The 16,362-nt window shown below is 41.9% G+C and overlaps 2 protein-coding genes across 2 annotated transcripts in view; both read right to left on the reverse strand.

The window, feature by feature from the left end:
• klhl41b (kelch-like family member 41b) lies at positions 1 to 5,700 on the reverse strand. The gene is made up of 6 exons (XM_077199804.1): positions 4,107 to 5,700; positions 3,209 to 3,366; positions 2,987 to 3,094; positions 1,703 to 1,888; positions 1,197 to 1,343; positions 1 to 476 (listed from the first exon to the last, which is right to left on the reverse strand). Exons 1-6 carry the CDS (start codon positions 5,208 to 5,210, stop codon positions 365 to 367), a joined length of 1,815 nt encoding a protein of 604 aa, XP_077055919.1. The 5' UTR covers positions 5,211 to 5,700; the 3' UTR covers positions 1 to 364.
• A 1,164-nt stretch (positions 5,701 to 6,864) lies between these two features.
• Positions 6,865 to 16,362, reverse strand: part of col28a2b (collagen, type XXVIII, alpha 2b) — a 48,757-nt gene continuing 39,259 nt past the window's right edge. The window contains exons 27-36 of the mRNA XM_077199803.1: positions 11,660 to 11,728; positions 11,504 to 11,572; positions 11,342 to 11,422; positions 11,100 to 11,135; positions 10,983 to 11,019; positions 9,409 to 9,966; positions 8,571 to 8,827; positions 8,179 to 8,377; positions 7,320 to 7,511; positions 6,865 to 7,227 (exon numbers count right to left, since the gene is read on the reverse strand). Of these exons, the coding sequence (XP_077055918.1) occupies positions 7,220 to 7,227; positions 7,320 to 7,511; positions 8,179 to 8,377; positions 8,571 to 8,827; positions 9,409 to 9,966; positions 10,983 to 11,019; positions 11,100 to 11,135; positions 11,342 to 11,422; positions 11,504 to 11,572; positions 11,660 to 11,728 (1,506 nt within the window). The 3' untranslated portion in view covers positions 6,865 to 7,219. The remainder of the gene's footprint in view (positions 7,228 to 7,319; positions 7,512 to 8,178; positions 8,378 to 8,570; positions 8,828 to 9,408; positions 9,967 to 10,982; positions 11,020 to 11,099; positions 11,136 to 11,341; positions 11,423 to 11,503; positions 11,573 to 11,659; positions 11,729 to 16,362) is intronic.

The following is a 16,362-nucleotide window of genomic DNA, read 5'->3' on the forward strand; positions in this document are numbered from 1 at the left end:
TAAGGTTTAAAAATGTTTATTTTACAAAATAATATGCATATACATATAGTAACCTACTAGTATTGAAGTTTTTATTTTTTATTACAGTATAATAACAACACAGAAATAGGTGCACACCTGTTCTAGCTGTCATGGCATTAAATGAAAAATGACTTGTTCACACACATACACATTCATTTCACATTAACTGTCAAGTCTAAAATGTAAAAGAAAAAATACTTTAGAGAACCCAAAAAGCTTTTTTGCACTTTTAGTTCAATTGGTTTCTCATTTTAGACTATGCTTAAATGACCACAGACAGCTGTGTGCTGAGGTCAAAGGTCACATGACCATATGGAGTCACACTTTAAAAGAGTGGTTTCATTTAGAGTTTGGGCATCCTGGCCGCATTCAGACGCATGCCAACACAAGAGGAGCCAGAAGCGTAGCGCATCTCTCTCAGCATGCCGCTCCATGTCTTTTTGTCATCTTCATACCTGTGAAAGAAAGCCGGTCAATGCACGTGTCATGTATCAATAGCTGTTTACATATGAAGCATGTCGTTTCTGCGACACTAATGGCACCTATGGGAATTACAAAAATATAGCATATACAGCATTCGTATGTCGCGCCTCCCCAACTCAAACATTATAAACACAGCTCTTATGGGTGCTTGTGAAGACATGTTTCAAAAGGTAAAAGTAGGAATACTTTTAGGTGTGTTGCTATGTGTCATGTAAGCAATTGAGTAGACTAACACTCTTGTCTAAAGTGAACACGAGCATGTTGACTATATATATCCCATTCAACGTATCTGCACGTTTTGACATGCACCACAATAGTTTGAGGCTGTTTAAACTTGACATGTCAATGTTAACATTATAAACTGGTACATTTGTCTTTTTGATTGGGTGCGTGATGATGCTGAATGGTATTAAACATCCATTGTAGCGCGTTGCATCACAATGCCCCGTTTTCTTTGATATATTTAATCTTTGAAGGTCTAAATGCAACGAAAATTGTCTTGCACTTCTGTAGCCTAACTGAAGCTGTATGTCTTCAGTAAAAAATCTTACATAATTCAGCTTTAGGAAGGAAACTCATTACTCATATTTTGACATCCAGTTCTATTCCAGGGCTCTTTCTTGGAACTTGACTAATTAGTTTGTTTATTTATTGATTGATTAGTTCGATGACACAAAATCAGGATGACTTACTGCCAAATGTCAGTGACCTCGGAGGGTCCGATACTTTTGTCTTCCAGCTCTACAATAGCAAAGCCGCCAATTGCGAAGAGGTTTCCTCCGGTGCTCACAAGATTCACAGAGCTGCGTTCTTGGGGGAACTCTGTGAATGTGTCCCACCTGAGAGAAAATGATATTAATTAATTTAATGCATTGTATAGATTTTTACATGCAGAAACAGTGAAGAGATGAAAAAAAGATGGCTAAGCACAAGAAGACGACATCTAGAATGATAAATATTATAATTTCGTTTGGCAAGCAAACCTGTAAATATCATAGTATCGAAATATAAATAGAAAACTGAAATTAATTTTAAGTACTAACATTACCAAAACTAGAACCGAAATAAAAATAAATGAAAGCTAAATAGAAACTTATACAAAACACATGACAAAATGACTAAAACTTTAACTAAAATGAAAATAAATACTATAAAAGTATATAAATAATACTAAAATAACAATGATGTGGAATCATACTTGTTTGTTCCAAAATCGTAGGTTTCAGATAGAGCTGTGAGTCCTCCTTCATTCACTCCTCCAGCTACAATGATTTTTCCTTTATGAACTACGGCACCAAACATTGCTCTGGCCGTCTTCATAGCAGCCAGTTCTCGCCATTCAGACTGCTTGTGGTTGTACACGAACACTTTATTGATAGCTTTACTGTGAGAGAGACAACAGAGATTTATTTACTTTCAGTTTTCATCAAAAGGGATTTACAGGGCACCGATTTGTGTTAGCTTTGACCTTAAAATCAAAACTTTATAACTTTATTTCTGTCATGACAACTCTCGAGTGTTTGGCATGCTAATGGATATGACAATGTTGATATGTTTGGTCTTGGCAGAATAGATCTGCTAGAGAGCAGATGCAAATACTGATCAAGTATTTAAAGGTTAAACAGTGAGCTCATTGGCTACTGATACAGCAGGAACCAATCAGCTGTGCCCGATAGAGAATCATGGGATTGCTGGAAGATTGAGTAGTCTAGAGTTTCATGACATAACTTTGTATTTGCATTTGTAATACAAATTCTTGGTGTAATTGTGTAAAAATGAATTGGTGCACATTATTTGAAAAATGTGTTTTGTATTCTTTCTAGTAACTTGTGTTTCGCCTCAAACTGACTTTATGACTTTTTTTTTTACTTATATCAAAATAAACTTCAGCCGTTGTTTCTAAACAGCAGTAGGTGCTACACAGACAGAGAAGCAGTACAGGTTTAGCAAATTTTCTTTACTTTTTACTCACTCTAGTTCTTCAGGGGGTTAGTAATAATAATGTCTTAGCTGCTCAATGTCAATAAATGCTTTTTTAAATCTGAATATGAAGATTTGATTTTAATGAAGTTGAACGCAAAATTGATTCCTCATGATAAGAGGCTTTAAAGGCCAATTAAACCTGCATTTACAGACCAACTACAGTTCGTCATTTCTCAGATATTCGAAGACTGACTAATGTAGATCCAACATGTTCAATCGGCAAAAACGAGAGCTGGCAGAGGCTGACAGGGATAACATACTGATCTGACAAAACCCAACGAAGTGTCTGTTGCCGTCTGGTGCCTTAAGTGTCACATTGTACAGAGAATTGTTGAGGAACTTTGATGGAGCACAGACAGCTGCGAACTACACCATATGCGTGAATGAGAGCACCAATGATCTCATTCACACACACACACACACACACACACACACACACACACACACACACACACACACACACACACACACACACACACACACACACACACACACTTACTTGTCATCTGTCTTTCCTCCAATGCAGTACACCAGGTTGTTATGCGAGACAACTGCATGACCGTGAATATGCAGAGGAAGTTTCTTGGTCTCGCTCCATTTCATCTTTCTGTAATGAAATGAAATACTGAAAACACACATCTGGGCCAGTAGCCCACTCATGTGTGAAGAGCAGAACCAGCAGTCGAACAGAAAATGATGGCCATATTAGATGAATTCATACTCAGAGTCATAACACATGACTGAGTCGAGGGACTCGTTGGTCTGCAGGTCTTTGCCAGCGATGGCGAACAGCAGGTGTTCACATTCACCCAGACTGAACAGGCATCGAGGGCTGGGCATTGGTGGCATTGCCCTCCAATCAGCAGCGATACTGTCCAGCTGGATAGGACAAAATAGTTTTAAAATGACAAATAAATTCCATAGCACTTCGGTTCACTATGGTTTAACTCATTAACATTAGATTAGATATCATGAACTACCAATCAACAACTATTTTTATATTAACTTAGGTTCATGCTCATTTAAAAATATTGGCTAATATTGATTACATATGCATATTATTTCAGATATTTCACGTTTACATATTATCCCCAGCTCTTAAATAAAGTTAGGGTGATGTATACTTTAGCAAATCTCAACTTCTTGATTGCTTGTTGTCACAAAATGAAAACTATATCATTGCTCAGATCTAATTTGCTAAATGCAACTATAAGGCATGAAGAGATCAAAATATTATAAACATTAACATCATGATTTACTGTAAAGCTGCTTTGAAATAATGTGTATTGTGAAAAGTGTTATACAAAGAAATTTGACTTGACTTGATAGCTCAACCAAACTGAACCTTATTGTAAAGCGTTATCGTAAAGCTGTTTTGCAAGAAACTCTAAACTGTGGCCTGAAAAAGAAAAATGCCAGAAAATTATCTTGGAAATTGATTGAAGTTTGCAGATGAGAGTTAATTTAGTTTAAAGACCCATGAAAAGAATATTTCCATGCTGGTCCATCCTGGATAAATGCTGGTGGACCAGCATAAAGACTATGGAGGTAAAGCTAGTTTAAGAAACCTAGTCTGGTTACCATCACACCGACACCCAGTTTTCAAAGTTGATTTGTACCTGGTAGAAGTAGCACTGCAGTGGAGACTCTTTGCTTTCTTCATCAACGAACAGGCCCCCGATGACAAAGAGCTGGTTCTTCTTGGTGCAGAAACTCACATGGTTCTTCGGCACTTGCTCTGACATGGCAGCCAGAAAACACTCGTTCTCGGCCACGTCGTACGCAACAACAGCCGTGTCATTGATCATGACGATTAGATCGCGTCCGTACATCCCCAGCCTACGAGTATCATTCAAGTAACCTGGCAGCAGCTCCTCTTCTTCCTCTTCTCCGGCCTCTCCTTCATTCTTCTCTTTGGGTTTCTTCTCGGGGAGTTTTCCTCCGAAGGCATCTTTGATGACTTGCAGCTTCTTCAAGACTTCAGGATCGGCCTTGATCACGTCATCGGTCTCCACCTTCTCCCGAAAGTACTTCTCTGGAAGCAAGCGAAAGCGTATGCAGTCAAAAACTTCGCTTAGACTCTTGGCACGCTTGGCCCTGTCGCTGCGCACCCACTTCATCACCGACTCGAACACAACTTCTTCTTTCTCCACATTAAGCGTGTCTCCACCAATCAAGGCCAAAAGCTCATGAGGTGCCAGTTGAAGGAACTCCTCCTCGGCAGACACGGTTTCGAAACGGTCAGCGATGAAATCGCGAGCCGCTATGGCGAGTCTGGGAACGCTAAGGACAAGGCCGAGCCGGAAGACGGCTAGACAATTGGACAGCGAAAGCTTCTGCTGAAGATAGTTCACACACACTGTAAACACTGAGGGAATCTGGAAACGGTTCGCCACTGCAAAAATCTCCTGAACGTTGTCGTCCGTCAAGTCGATCTCAGCCGAATACAGATACTGGATGATCATGTCCATGATGTTAGGATCGACGTCATCCAGAAGCACTTCTTTGCCGCTGTCCTTCTCTTTGCCGTCCTCGGAGAAGAAGAGCTCTCTGAAGTAGGGGCTGCAGGCGGCCATGATCAGGCGATGGCAGGGAAAGCTGCGGTCACCGATTTTTAAAGTGCAGTCCACAAACTTGTTCTCATTCAGAAGTTCCTTCAGTCCATCCTGCAACAAGGTGCTCTGGAACAGCCGCAGCTCCTCCTTTATGGCTTTGGGATCCATGTTGTTGTGTTTCAAGATGGGAAATGAAGGACTAAAGAAGAAAGAAGTGGAGAAAGTGGCTGCAGGTCTGCTCGCCACACCGTCCGGGCTGGAAAAGGACAGAGAGCTGAAAAGATTCCCAGGGTGAAGGGGTTGTTATTTAATCCTGCCATTCTAAATATAACCCTCCAGCTCCTGTCCACCCCCACTGCCTCTGTCATCCCTCAATCCTGGTTGTGAAGAAGGGGATCCCAATGTGATGGCCAGGCAAGACGCCAGCTGTCACAGGACGGGCCACACATAGAGATCTGACGAGACCTTTGAGTCTGCAAGTTTTACCAATCCAATTCTATTCTTCTATACTTTGTCTACAAGATTCAGTGCAAGAGTCTTTGAGTACAATTCCTCACATAAATGAAGGGTTCGCTCGCAGTGTTTAAAGACAGCTGCGACTACAACAGGTGATGAGCCATTTTCAGCTGCCTCAACAACTCGGTGCCTCGAGTCACCCACACTTTATTATACATGCGTCAGATCCTGGGAGGAGACCAAATGCTTAGTGTAGTTAGTCATACTTGAAGTGCCTGGTACCTTGTACAACAGTTCAAAGGGACATCTTTGTACCTTTTTTACCCCTACAAGTTTTATAGTAGTAACATAAAGGTACATATTACTAGTCTAAGGTACAAATATGCACCTTTTAGGAGTAGACAAGCTACAAAGTTGTACTGCCCCAGAGACAAGCTGTTGTACCCCTAAAGGTACAAAGATGAATACTTCCTAGTTAATTGGGGTCAATACAAAGACAGTTCAAACTGATCATTTGAACTTCATTGGGTGCCATTCAAAAAGATGTGTAAACTTGACAATCACAAATTCACTGGACCCAATGATTTTCCAAACCTAGAAAATGGAAAGATCTCAGGGCTCAGGGGAGAGCGGCAGTCAGACTAGAGACACTATTACTAAAATTAAAACAGACAGAAAGGTGTTGGGGGAAGTAGTCATGTGTAATTTAAGTCGAAGCGTAAGGGACAGGTGTGTGAGACTGTTAAAGCATGGTGAGATATTAATAACAGAGATAAGGAGTAATATACCAGCTTAATTTCATATTTTAAGACATATAGACTTTAGCTGTGGTAAGTTACCACTTTTTGTTTTTGGATGCTTAGAATTTTGGGGTTGATTATCTTGGTGCCCAACAATATTTAACCAAATCCAGGAATTTCATGCATATAGATTTTTGCGAAAAGATAAAAATTTGAGAAAGAGGTTTTGCCAACATAATGGTGTAGTATGGGTACCAGTAGCAATAAGCTAACTGGACAATGCTAAGACGCCAACCCTTTCCTCCAAAGTAATTAGTCACATGAACAAAAATGGAAGGTCATGTACTTCCAGGACTGCATCCCATGCAACTGAGATGAACGGGAATGCTAACGGATCAAGTATTATAGTCATCTTTGGACATCACAATATGGTTTCTTTCCAGGAGATGGCAGTGTCTAACCACAAGAGAACCACGTTACCTCATTAGAAATCTATTATAACCAAAACCAGAGTTCTGTAAAATGGAGCACAAATCCTCCTTGAGTGGAAAATACAATACAGCATCATTTAGTGAACATGGGATTACAGAACGTTTGAATTTGTTGACAGTGTAACAGCCAAGCCATTTATCCAAGTACAAAATATTTTATTATAAAAAGTACATACGAGATAAAAAATTACAAACTTTCACTGATACTGAAAACATTAGTTCTCAAAATCAAGAACACATTTAATTTATTACATAAATGCCAATTCAATGAATGTTGTTTAACTATAACAGTGTAGAATATTACAATATTGCTTATTCACAGTTCTGCTGGTTGTGATAGGAAATTAATTCTCAATTAGCTACTGTTGCAATGTCTCTTAATAAATGTCCTTTCCTACTAATTTTTTATGCTTTGTGTTTTTCAGTGCAGGTCCGTTGGAGTGATAATTGAGGAATTACAGAAAAAAGGAAAATGTATCCACAACTGATATCAGCCTCCTAAATGCAAAGAAAATACTGTGACTAAATGGCAGGAACTGGTATCCATTTTTTATTCGCTGTAATATTTACTTATCAGGTGAGTATTTTACCAGCTCTCACGACCACACATGTCCTCTTGCACTCCTCTTCTGTGTCAAAGCGGTTCCGGTTCCCATCACAGCCTCCATACCAGAACTGTGCGCAGGCGTTGGCCTGCCGGTCGTAGTACCATCGGATGTTATAGTCCCGACAAGGGCCCTGATCCAGGAGCAGCTCACAACGGGGGTCCAGAGACACAAACTCTGAACATAGATGTAAAACTATGTTTAGCAAGATTACATTTCAGATCCTGTCTGGTGGGCAATGTCTGAGAATATGTCTCTTGGTTACTGGCTTTTGTTATTGGGTGATATCCAAACAATGTTTTTTTTGCCCAAATGAAAGTGAACACATGAATCCCTTCACAAAGCTGGTGTTTTTTCCTATATGCATGTGTTTTCTTTAGTTGAGGCACGTTAAGCTCTCTCTGCCACCATAACTGTGACTAAATGCATGGTCCAAATGCAAATTTTTTAGGTTTTATTTCCGATTGGATTTCGCCCATTAATGTAAGTAAGCAAGTAAGTAAGTAATGAATGAGTAACTACAAAATCAGGAATTTGCCGCCTCGTGAAAAATTTATCTTTGTATTTTTATGTACACCAAATTTCAAATGTTTGTGATCTGTAATATTTGTGTGTGTGTGTAAACGTTATACATTTTTTTCAGGATTCTTTAATGAAAAGAAGTTCAAAAGAACAGCATTTAGTTGTATTATTATTATTTATTAATAATAATTATTATTAATATTATTATTATTATTTATAAAAAATAAAAATTATATATATATATCTATATATACATATATACATATATACACTCCAAACTTGTGTATTTTGTATTGTTTTAGTGAGTGTGTCATGTGTGTACCTTTAGGTAACGGTGGTCGTGGCGCTGGTATATACAGCACTGAGGATGATGACGAGTTCACAGTTGATGATGATGATGATGATGTCCCTGATGAAGGTCTGCTATTTGTGGATGTCCCAGTGATTGTAGGAGTATCTCCTCTACCGCCGCTCTGCTCTGTAGTTTTTATGTCTGGTGTCTCAGTTACACGCTCAGCCTCCTAAGGGAACATAACACACACACACCAGATTAATATTCAAACCATGATTAATATTCCTTTATATCCAGCAGCCCAGAAACACACTTACACACTCACAGTGGAATCAGTCCCCCGTCCACACACACGTACACATACACATACACACACTAGAGCACAAATATAAAAATCCATCCATTATCTTCAGTGCACTAACCTTATTAATGTCTGGACCAAATGTTAGAGCAAACGTTTCTCCCTTCCCGCGCTCTTGAGTAACAGTGTTCACCCCAGATTGTGATCCCTTGTTCTCTCTGTTGCCTTCATTTATGTTGGTACCAGAATTATACCTGCCGTTCCCATTGATGCGGTTGCCATTAATTCCATATCCGTTTTCAAAACCATTAATACGACTGAAGATAAGTGCTCCGTTCTCATCCTCACAGAGCTGATTGACTAGTTTGGACTCCAGAGCTGTATGAGGGACAATTAAAAAGAGGGGAAAAATATGAAATATATTATATATTTATATATATAAAAAATCAGTCTGTAAATTTCACAAATAATTACAAAAATGGCAAGTAACACATTGAATTAAACATGAAATGTTAAAGAATAAAAAATGAAATAATACTTTCTTGTAAAACATACTCCATGTATGTGTGTATCAAATGTATGTGTTTAAATCTAAAAATTAATAATAATGATTCTAATGACTGGTAATGAAACAAAACTATGAATAATAGATAATTTTTCACCACATGATCTCTCTATTGTGAATGTTTAATTTAGGAAGTGAAGTGCAGTTATTATCTTAATATTAATATTTTTTTCAAGTTTGTGTGTAAAATTCATTAACTGGTAAGCAGTGCAATCAAATCATACTTAAAAATAAACAGAGATGTGAAAAAGCATCATGCACATATTGACGGAAGACTGCACACATCCATACGTTCAGTATTCAAAGGTATGAACCTTACCATCACCAGAGTATACTTTCATACAGTAGAAGTATTTGAACTGGCATTCAGCCTCAAGCTTGCTGTATCTATTACCTGGCAAGGTGTTGAAGTCGTCTATATAGTACATGTGCTCAGCGTCAGGGTCCGACGCAATGAGATTAAGCTCCTGGAGAAACTCTTCCTGTGTCGGATCACTGATGTTAACAATCCCCAGAGCGTACATCTCAATGTTGGCTGCATGCGCCTCTCTAACAGCGATCTCCAGCCTCACAGGCTCACGTTTATCTGTTTGCCCGTCAGTGATGACAATGGCAACCTTCCTCACACCCGTCCTCGCGCTGTAAAACGCTTCGTGAGTTGCTTTGCGGATGGCAGAGCCGGTGTACGTGCCCTCACCCATGTAGGGAACCCTGCGTATGGCTTGTTTAACATCTTCTTTGGTTATGTAGCGAGCGAGGTTAAACTCAAGCTGGACCTCAAGGCTGTAACAAACAAGGCCAACTCGAGTGGCATTACGTCCCACAGTGAGTCTGTCGACTAGTGCAGCCACAAAGTCCTTTATTATCTCAAAGTTTTCAGGCCCAACGCTCTCAGAGCTGTCAATCACAAACACTAGCTCCATAGGACGCTCTTTACATTTGACTCCACAGCCTGAAGAAAGACAGTACAGTAGATTTCATGAATTTAAAACCAGTGAGACTGGCCTAAAATTATGCAATACCATTTAAACGTTTGGGGTCAGTAAAACTTTTTATAGAAATTAATACTTTTATTGAGCAAGGATGCATTAATTTGATCAAATGTGACAGTAAAGACATTTATAATGTTACAAAAGATTTAGATTTCAAATAAATGCTGTTCTTTTGAACTTTCTATTTTTTAAAGAATCCTGAAAAAGATTATCACAGTTTCAACAACATGAAGCAGCATAACTGTTTTCAACATTGATAATAATCAGAGATGTTTCTTGAGCAGCAAATCATCATATTATGATTTCTGAAGGATCATGTGACACTGAAGACTGGGGTAATGATGCTGAAAATTCAGCTTTGATCACAGGAATTATATTCAATATATACAATAATACATATATTCAAATCAGGGTTATCATTAACTAAAACTAAAACTACTACAAACATTTCTGTTAAATGAAGTAAAGCTGAAATAAATACATAAATAAATACATAAATATTAGTTGAAAAACTTAAACTAAAGGAAAGTTAGACCTTTTGGCAATAAACTGAAATAAGTTTAAGCTGAAACACTAAAGTGATTAAATGCAAATAAATAAAAACTAAAACTAAATTAAAACTGAAATAAAAAAAATTAAACCTAATATCAATATTAAAAAAAACTAATACAATGACAAAAAGCACATTTGTATATACAGAAAACAAAATTAACAAGAAAACTAAAAATATAAAACTACAAGCTAATTCAAAATACTAATAAAACTACAATAAAACTAAAATAACGAATAGAAACATTGTAATAAAGTTTCACAATATTTTAGGTTTTACTGTATTTTTCATCAAATAAATGCAGCCTGGGTGAGCAGAAGAATCTTTTTTAAAAATCATCAAAAAAATCTTAACGACCCCAAACGTTTGAACAATACATAAAGCATATTACGTTGTATATAAAGTGTAATGTGGGATGCAACATACCACAAATCTCCCTGATCATTCTGATGATGTCGTCCCTCTAAACACAAACATCATATTTGAATGAGTGAAATATGCACAGTGTGTTTTGAATGTTGTAGTATGATGTGAAAGACATACCGTTAGCCCAGAGTCTCCTTTGATTCCTGGTCTACCCTGAAAAAGTGAGTTATAATTAATGACACTACTGAGAATTTTTTTATGGACATAATTTTGCCTCTCTTTTACTCAGCCGAAATAATAAATGATGACTATATGGCTCGGTTCCACAGTCTACTATTTAGGCTGCATCCTAAATGAAACAGAAACTCATTTTAAAAACATTGGAAATGCTCTGTTAACGTTGAGGTTGGTTTACTAACTGTTTGTCCAGGAATGCCAGAATCTCCCATGTCACCTTTAACTCCCTTCATCCCTCTCTCGCCCTGAGCTCCACGATCCCCCTGAGAAACACAAATGGACCTCACATTACAATATACGAATATTCAATCATGTAACACAGATTATTTAACAAAACCTGAGACCTTTGACCCCGGCATTCCTTCTCCAGGAGGTCCCCTTGGCCCTGTTACACCCTGCGAACCCTGATCTCCCTGTTATAGAGTATATAAGATGTGCGCTTAGGTTTAGATATAGATACGTGTTCAAATCTTTGTGATGTGTGTATGCCAATGCCTCACTTTTGGACCCTGTATGCCTGGTCCGGGTGGCCCAGTTGGGCCAGGAGGTCCTGGTCTTCCCATGTTGCCCTGAGAAAGAGTATTCAGCATAAATCAAAAGTTAAAACACATTCATGCAGAGATAAAAGCAGAACTTGGACATCTGGAATGACGTTTATGTTACTGGATTACATTATCTGGATTTGTTGGACATATGTAAAAGATTTGAAGCAGTTGCATGTGTGTATCTGGTTGTGAATATACGATCATGGATACTGTACTATGATAAATGTGGTGTTAAGATGATGTGGTAATCAATGAAACCTTTGAGGAGTGGGATGTATTCCAAAGAAAGTTTTTATTTGTGTCCTATGGCAAATAGTGTCTCCAAAAAGGTATTTAGATACTTAAGACACACTTAAAAAATGTCTGAATATTATTGCATTAGATAACAAAACAAAGAAAGGGGCACTTATTTTAAAGAAATTTAGATTTTTTTTTACACTTATTACAACTTATCTCTATTAATTATGAGGAAAGCACCATATACATTTGTTTGCAGATGGCACTTTAATATTTTGTACTATAAAATATAAATTATATACCGCTCAAATATTGGTGGTTGATAATACATTTTTGTGTCTTCTGCTCACCAAGGCTGAATTTATTTGATCAAAACAGCATTTAAAAATAAAAACGATACTCCGTTACTAACGTAACCTCGGTTCTCTCTAGAGAGGGAACGAGTATTGCGTAAGTTTAGCTTACGCTACGGGAAAGATTCATCTTCTCGAGATACTGAAGCCAAAAAATTATCCTTAATTTTGTATAACTTGTCAACGCAGTGCAGCAGCTAGCAGACCTAGAGCAGGCCATCTCGCGTGCTCATTGGCTGCCCTTTGGGCAACTGCTGCAGCCTACCAGTGCGCCCGGCGTGACGTCACGCCCAATGAAGGGCGCCCGCGCCTTTATAGCGTCACAGCCCACCAGATAGGCGTGGCTTAGCGTATAAAATAGGGGCTGTAGGCTGAATTCTCTGGTTTTTTGACGACTGAAGCGAAGTCGCTCGTGGCGTGAGCACGGCCGGTTACGCAATACTCGTTCCCTCTCTAGAGAGAACCGAGGTTACGTTAGTAACCGAGTATCGTTCTCTTACGAGAGGTTCTCTCGTATTGCGTAAGTTTAGCTTACGCTACGGGAACACTTTGTCAACGCCGTGCGCGCCAAGCATCCACATGAGACCCCGAGCTTAAGGGGAACCCCATAAGTGGAAAAAATAAGGTGGCCAGCCACGCGGGCCATCACTTGTACATAAGCACACATAGGGAATACAGCGCGCCGGTCTGTATAGTCATATGGCACATACCCTACTTAGTGCAGCTCAACCAGGAGAGCTGAGTCATGAACGTGATCTGAGCAGGAGATCTGGGCAGAATACACCTCTTTTCAGACTGACAACAGTTTAGCCTGCAAGGCAGGAACTTCTAGGTTATAAAACCTGACAAAGGTAGACGGGGAGCTCCAGCCCGCCGCTACACATATGTCATGGATAGAAATTCCACTGGACCATGCCCACGACGAGGCCACACCTCTCGTGGAATGAGCCCTGATGCCCAGAGGGCATTGCAGGCCTTTTGACGCGTAAGCTGCCGCTATAGCGTCCACTATCCATCTGGACAGGCTCTGTTTCGAGGAGGCAAGCCCCTTGGCGCGCCCACCAAACGAAACGAAAAGCTGTTCCGAACGCCTGAAGGAGGCGGAGCGCGTAATGTAAAACCTCAGCGCTCTGACAGGGCAGAGGAGATTCACATCACTTTCGCTGTCAGATGCTGGGAGAGCTGACAGCGAAATAACTTGCGCTCTGAATGGAGTGCCCATCACTTTAGGGACATAACCATGTCTAGGTCTGAGGATGACTTTAGAGTCATTTGGTCCGAACTCAAGACACGACGCGCTGACAGACAGCGCGTGCAGATCCCCTACACGTTTTACTGACGACAGTGCAGTCAGAAAAACGGCTTTTAGTGATAGATATTTCAACTCCACGGAGTCTAGTGGTTCAAATGGAAAAGCTTTCAGGGCCTCGAGGACCAGTGAAAGATCCCACATGGGAACCGACGGGGGGCGCGGCGGATTCATCCTTCTAGCTCCTCTAAGGAAGCGGATGACCAACTCATGTCTTCCCAGTGACTGGCCGTGCGTCGATTCCGCGAATGCTGCTACGGCCGCCACGTAAACTTTGAGCGTGGATGGGGATCTTCCCTTATCCAACAGCTCTTGTAGGAAAGTGAGCAGATGCGCCACCCCGCATGTCCGCAGGTCCAGACCTCTGTCGGTGCACCATCCAGAGAACACCGACCATTTAGACGCGTAGAGCCTTCTCGTGGAAGGGGCTCTAGACTGCGTGATCGTGTTCATCACTCCTTCTGGCAGGGCAACGAGTACCCGTTGATCAACCATGCATGCAGAGACCAGCGCTCTGGATGGGGATGCCAGATCGTGCCGCGAGCTTGAGAGAGGAGATCTGCCCTCACCGGAATCGGCCACGGAGCTGTATGTGACAGCCGTGCCAGTTCCGGGAACCAAGTCTGATTCTCCCAACGCGGGGCTATGAGGAGCACCGAGTGGCGCGTTTCCCTGATCCTCTTGATCACCTGTGGCAACAGAGAGACCGGAGGGAAAGCATATAGCGGGAGGCTGGGCCAAACCTGGGCCAGCGCGTCCTCGTCCTTCGAGAAGAACATCGGGCATTGAGTGTTGTCTTTTGACGCAAACAGGTCGACTTCCGCTCTGCCGAATAGGCGCCACAGTTTCTGGACCGTTTGGGGGTGCAGGGACCATTCCCCTGGGGGAACATTGTCCCTGGACAGTCTGTCTGGGCCGTCGTTCAAATGGCCAGGCACATGCGCCGCCCTCAGCGAGCGCAGGTTCGTCTGTGACCAAATAAGGAGGCGTTCCGTCAGATTGCAGAGATTTCTGGATCTGACACCGCCCTGACGGTTTACATAGGATACCACAGATGTGTTGTCCGAGCAGACAAGAACATGCTGGTCCTGTATAAACGGGAGGAAGCACTTCAGCGCGTTCTCGACCGCTATCATTTCCAGACAGTTTATGTGAAAACCCTTCTCCTGGTCTGACCACTGGCCAAAGGCCGGTCTGCCCTCGAACAGCGCGCCCCAACCCGAGTTGGACGCGTCTGTCGAGATGACCTTCCGATAAGAGATGGTTCCCATCATTACTCCATGCTGGTACCAATCGGCCACTAACCAGGGCTGCAGAGCTGTTATGCAGGTCTGAGTCACTCTGATTTTCTGGCCGCCAGACACCCAGGCTCGGCGAGGCGCGCGAGCGTTCAACCAGCGTTGGAGCGGGCGCATGCGCAGTAGGCCCAGCTGGAGCACCGCTGCAGCTGATGCCATACAGCCCAACATCCTTTGAAATGTTTTCAAAGGGAGAAAGCTGCCCTTCTGGAAAGATGCGGCTAGGTGGCGAACACGGCGCGCGCGCTGTGTCGATAAACGAGCCGTCATGGTCACCGAGTCCAGTTCTATTCCTAAAAAGGAAATTGACTGGCTGGGCAGTAATGAGCTCTTGGTCCAGTTGACCGTGAGACCCAAGCTTTCCAGATGACTGAGAAGCACTGTTCTGTGAGATAGTAGTTCTGTCTCTGACTGTGCCAATATCAGCCAATCGTCCAGATAGTTCATTATGCGCAGCCCCTGACTTCTCAGGGGGGCGAGCGCCGCGTCCATGCACTTTGTAAATGTACGGGGTGCTAGGGACAGGCCGAACGGCAGGACGGTGTATTGATATGCCTGACCGTCGAAGGCGAATCTCAAAAATTGCCTGTGACGGGGTACTATCTGAATCTGAAAATAGGCATCCTTCAGATCTAGAGAAATAAACCAGTCCCTCGGGCGAACGTGCGCGAGGATTTTTCTGGTCGTAAGCATTTTGAACGGTCTTTTTACAAGCACTTTGTTCAAATATCTCAGATCTAGGATAGGTCTGAAGGCTCCGTCCTTCTTGGGTACGAGAAAATATCGGCTGTAAAAGCCTGACTCGCTCAGAGAAGGCGGCACCTTTTCTATAGCCCCTTTGCACAGCAGCTTTGCTATTTCTGCGTGAAGTAGGTGTGCTACTTCCGCATTCACTATCGTCGCGGTCCGGGCTTGAAAGCGCGGAGGACGGCGAACGAATTGAAGTGCATAGCCCTGCTTTATTGTGCTCAACACCCATTCTGAAATCCCTGGGATAGTTTCCCACGCAGCTATGTGAGCCGCCAGGGGGCGAATGGCCTGGGAGTTCAGACCGCCGCCATTTGCGGGCTTGTGAAACTGAACCGGAGCCGAGAGCGCGCGCTGGCCAATGGCCGCTCGCTGACAGCCGAGACCGGCTGACTTATGTGAGATGTCCCGATCATAAGGAATGGGGAACATACTTTTGCCACACTTTGACGCGCGAGCAGCGCTCTGGGCGGGAGAGCTCTCTGTAAGCGTGAGCGCGCGCACGCGGGCACGAGACTTACAACTGTATCTGACGCCCCGATCATAGTAGATGGGGAGCGTTTTATTAACGCCCTGTGTTTCGTGATAACACTTAAACGCACAGGCGGGACCCGGGGGAAGGTTTGTGTTAGCAAGCGTGAGCGCTCTCTGGCGGGCACGAGACTTACGTTCATAAGCTTCTTTGATCGTGTAACAGAGCGGGCAGATAGTGGG

The sequence above is a fragment of the Siphateles boraxobius genome, unplaced genomic scaffold (genome assembly GCF_051911475.1).
Source record: "Siphateles boraxobius isolate OS27281-9 unplaced genomic scaffold, OSU_SipBor_1 41, whole genome shotgun sequence".
NCBI lineage: Eukaryota > Metazoa > Chordata > Actinopteri > Cypriniformes > Leuciscidae > Siphateles > Siphateles boraxobius.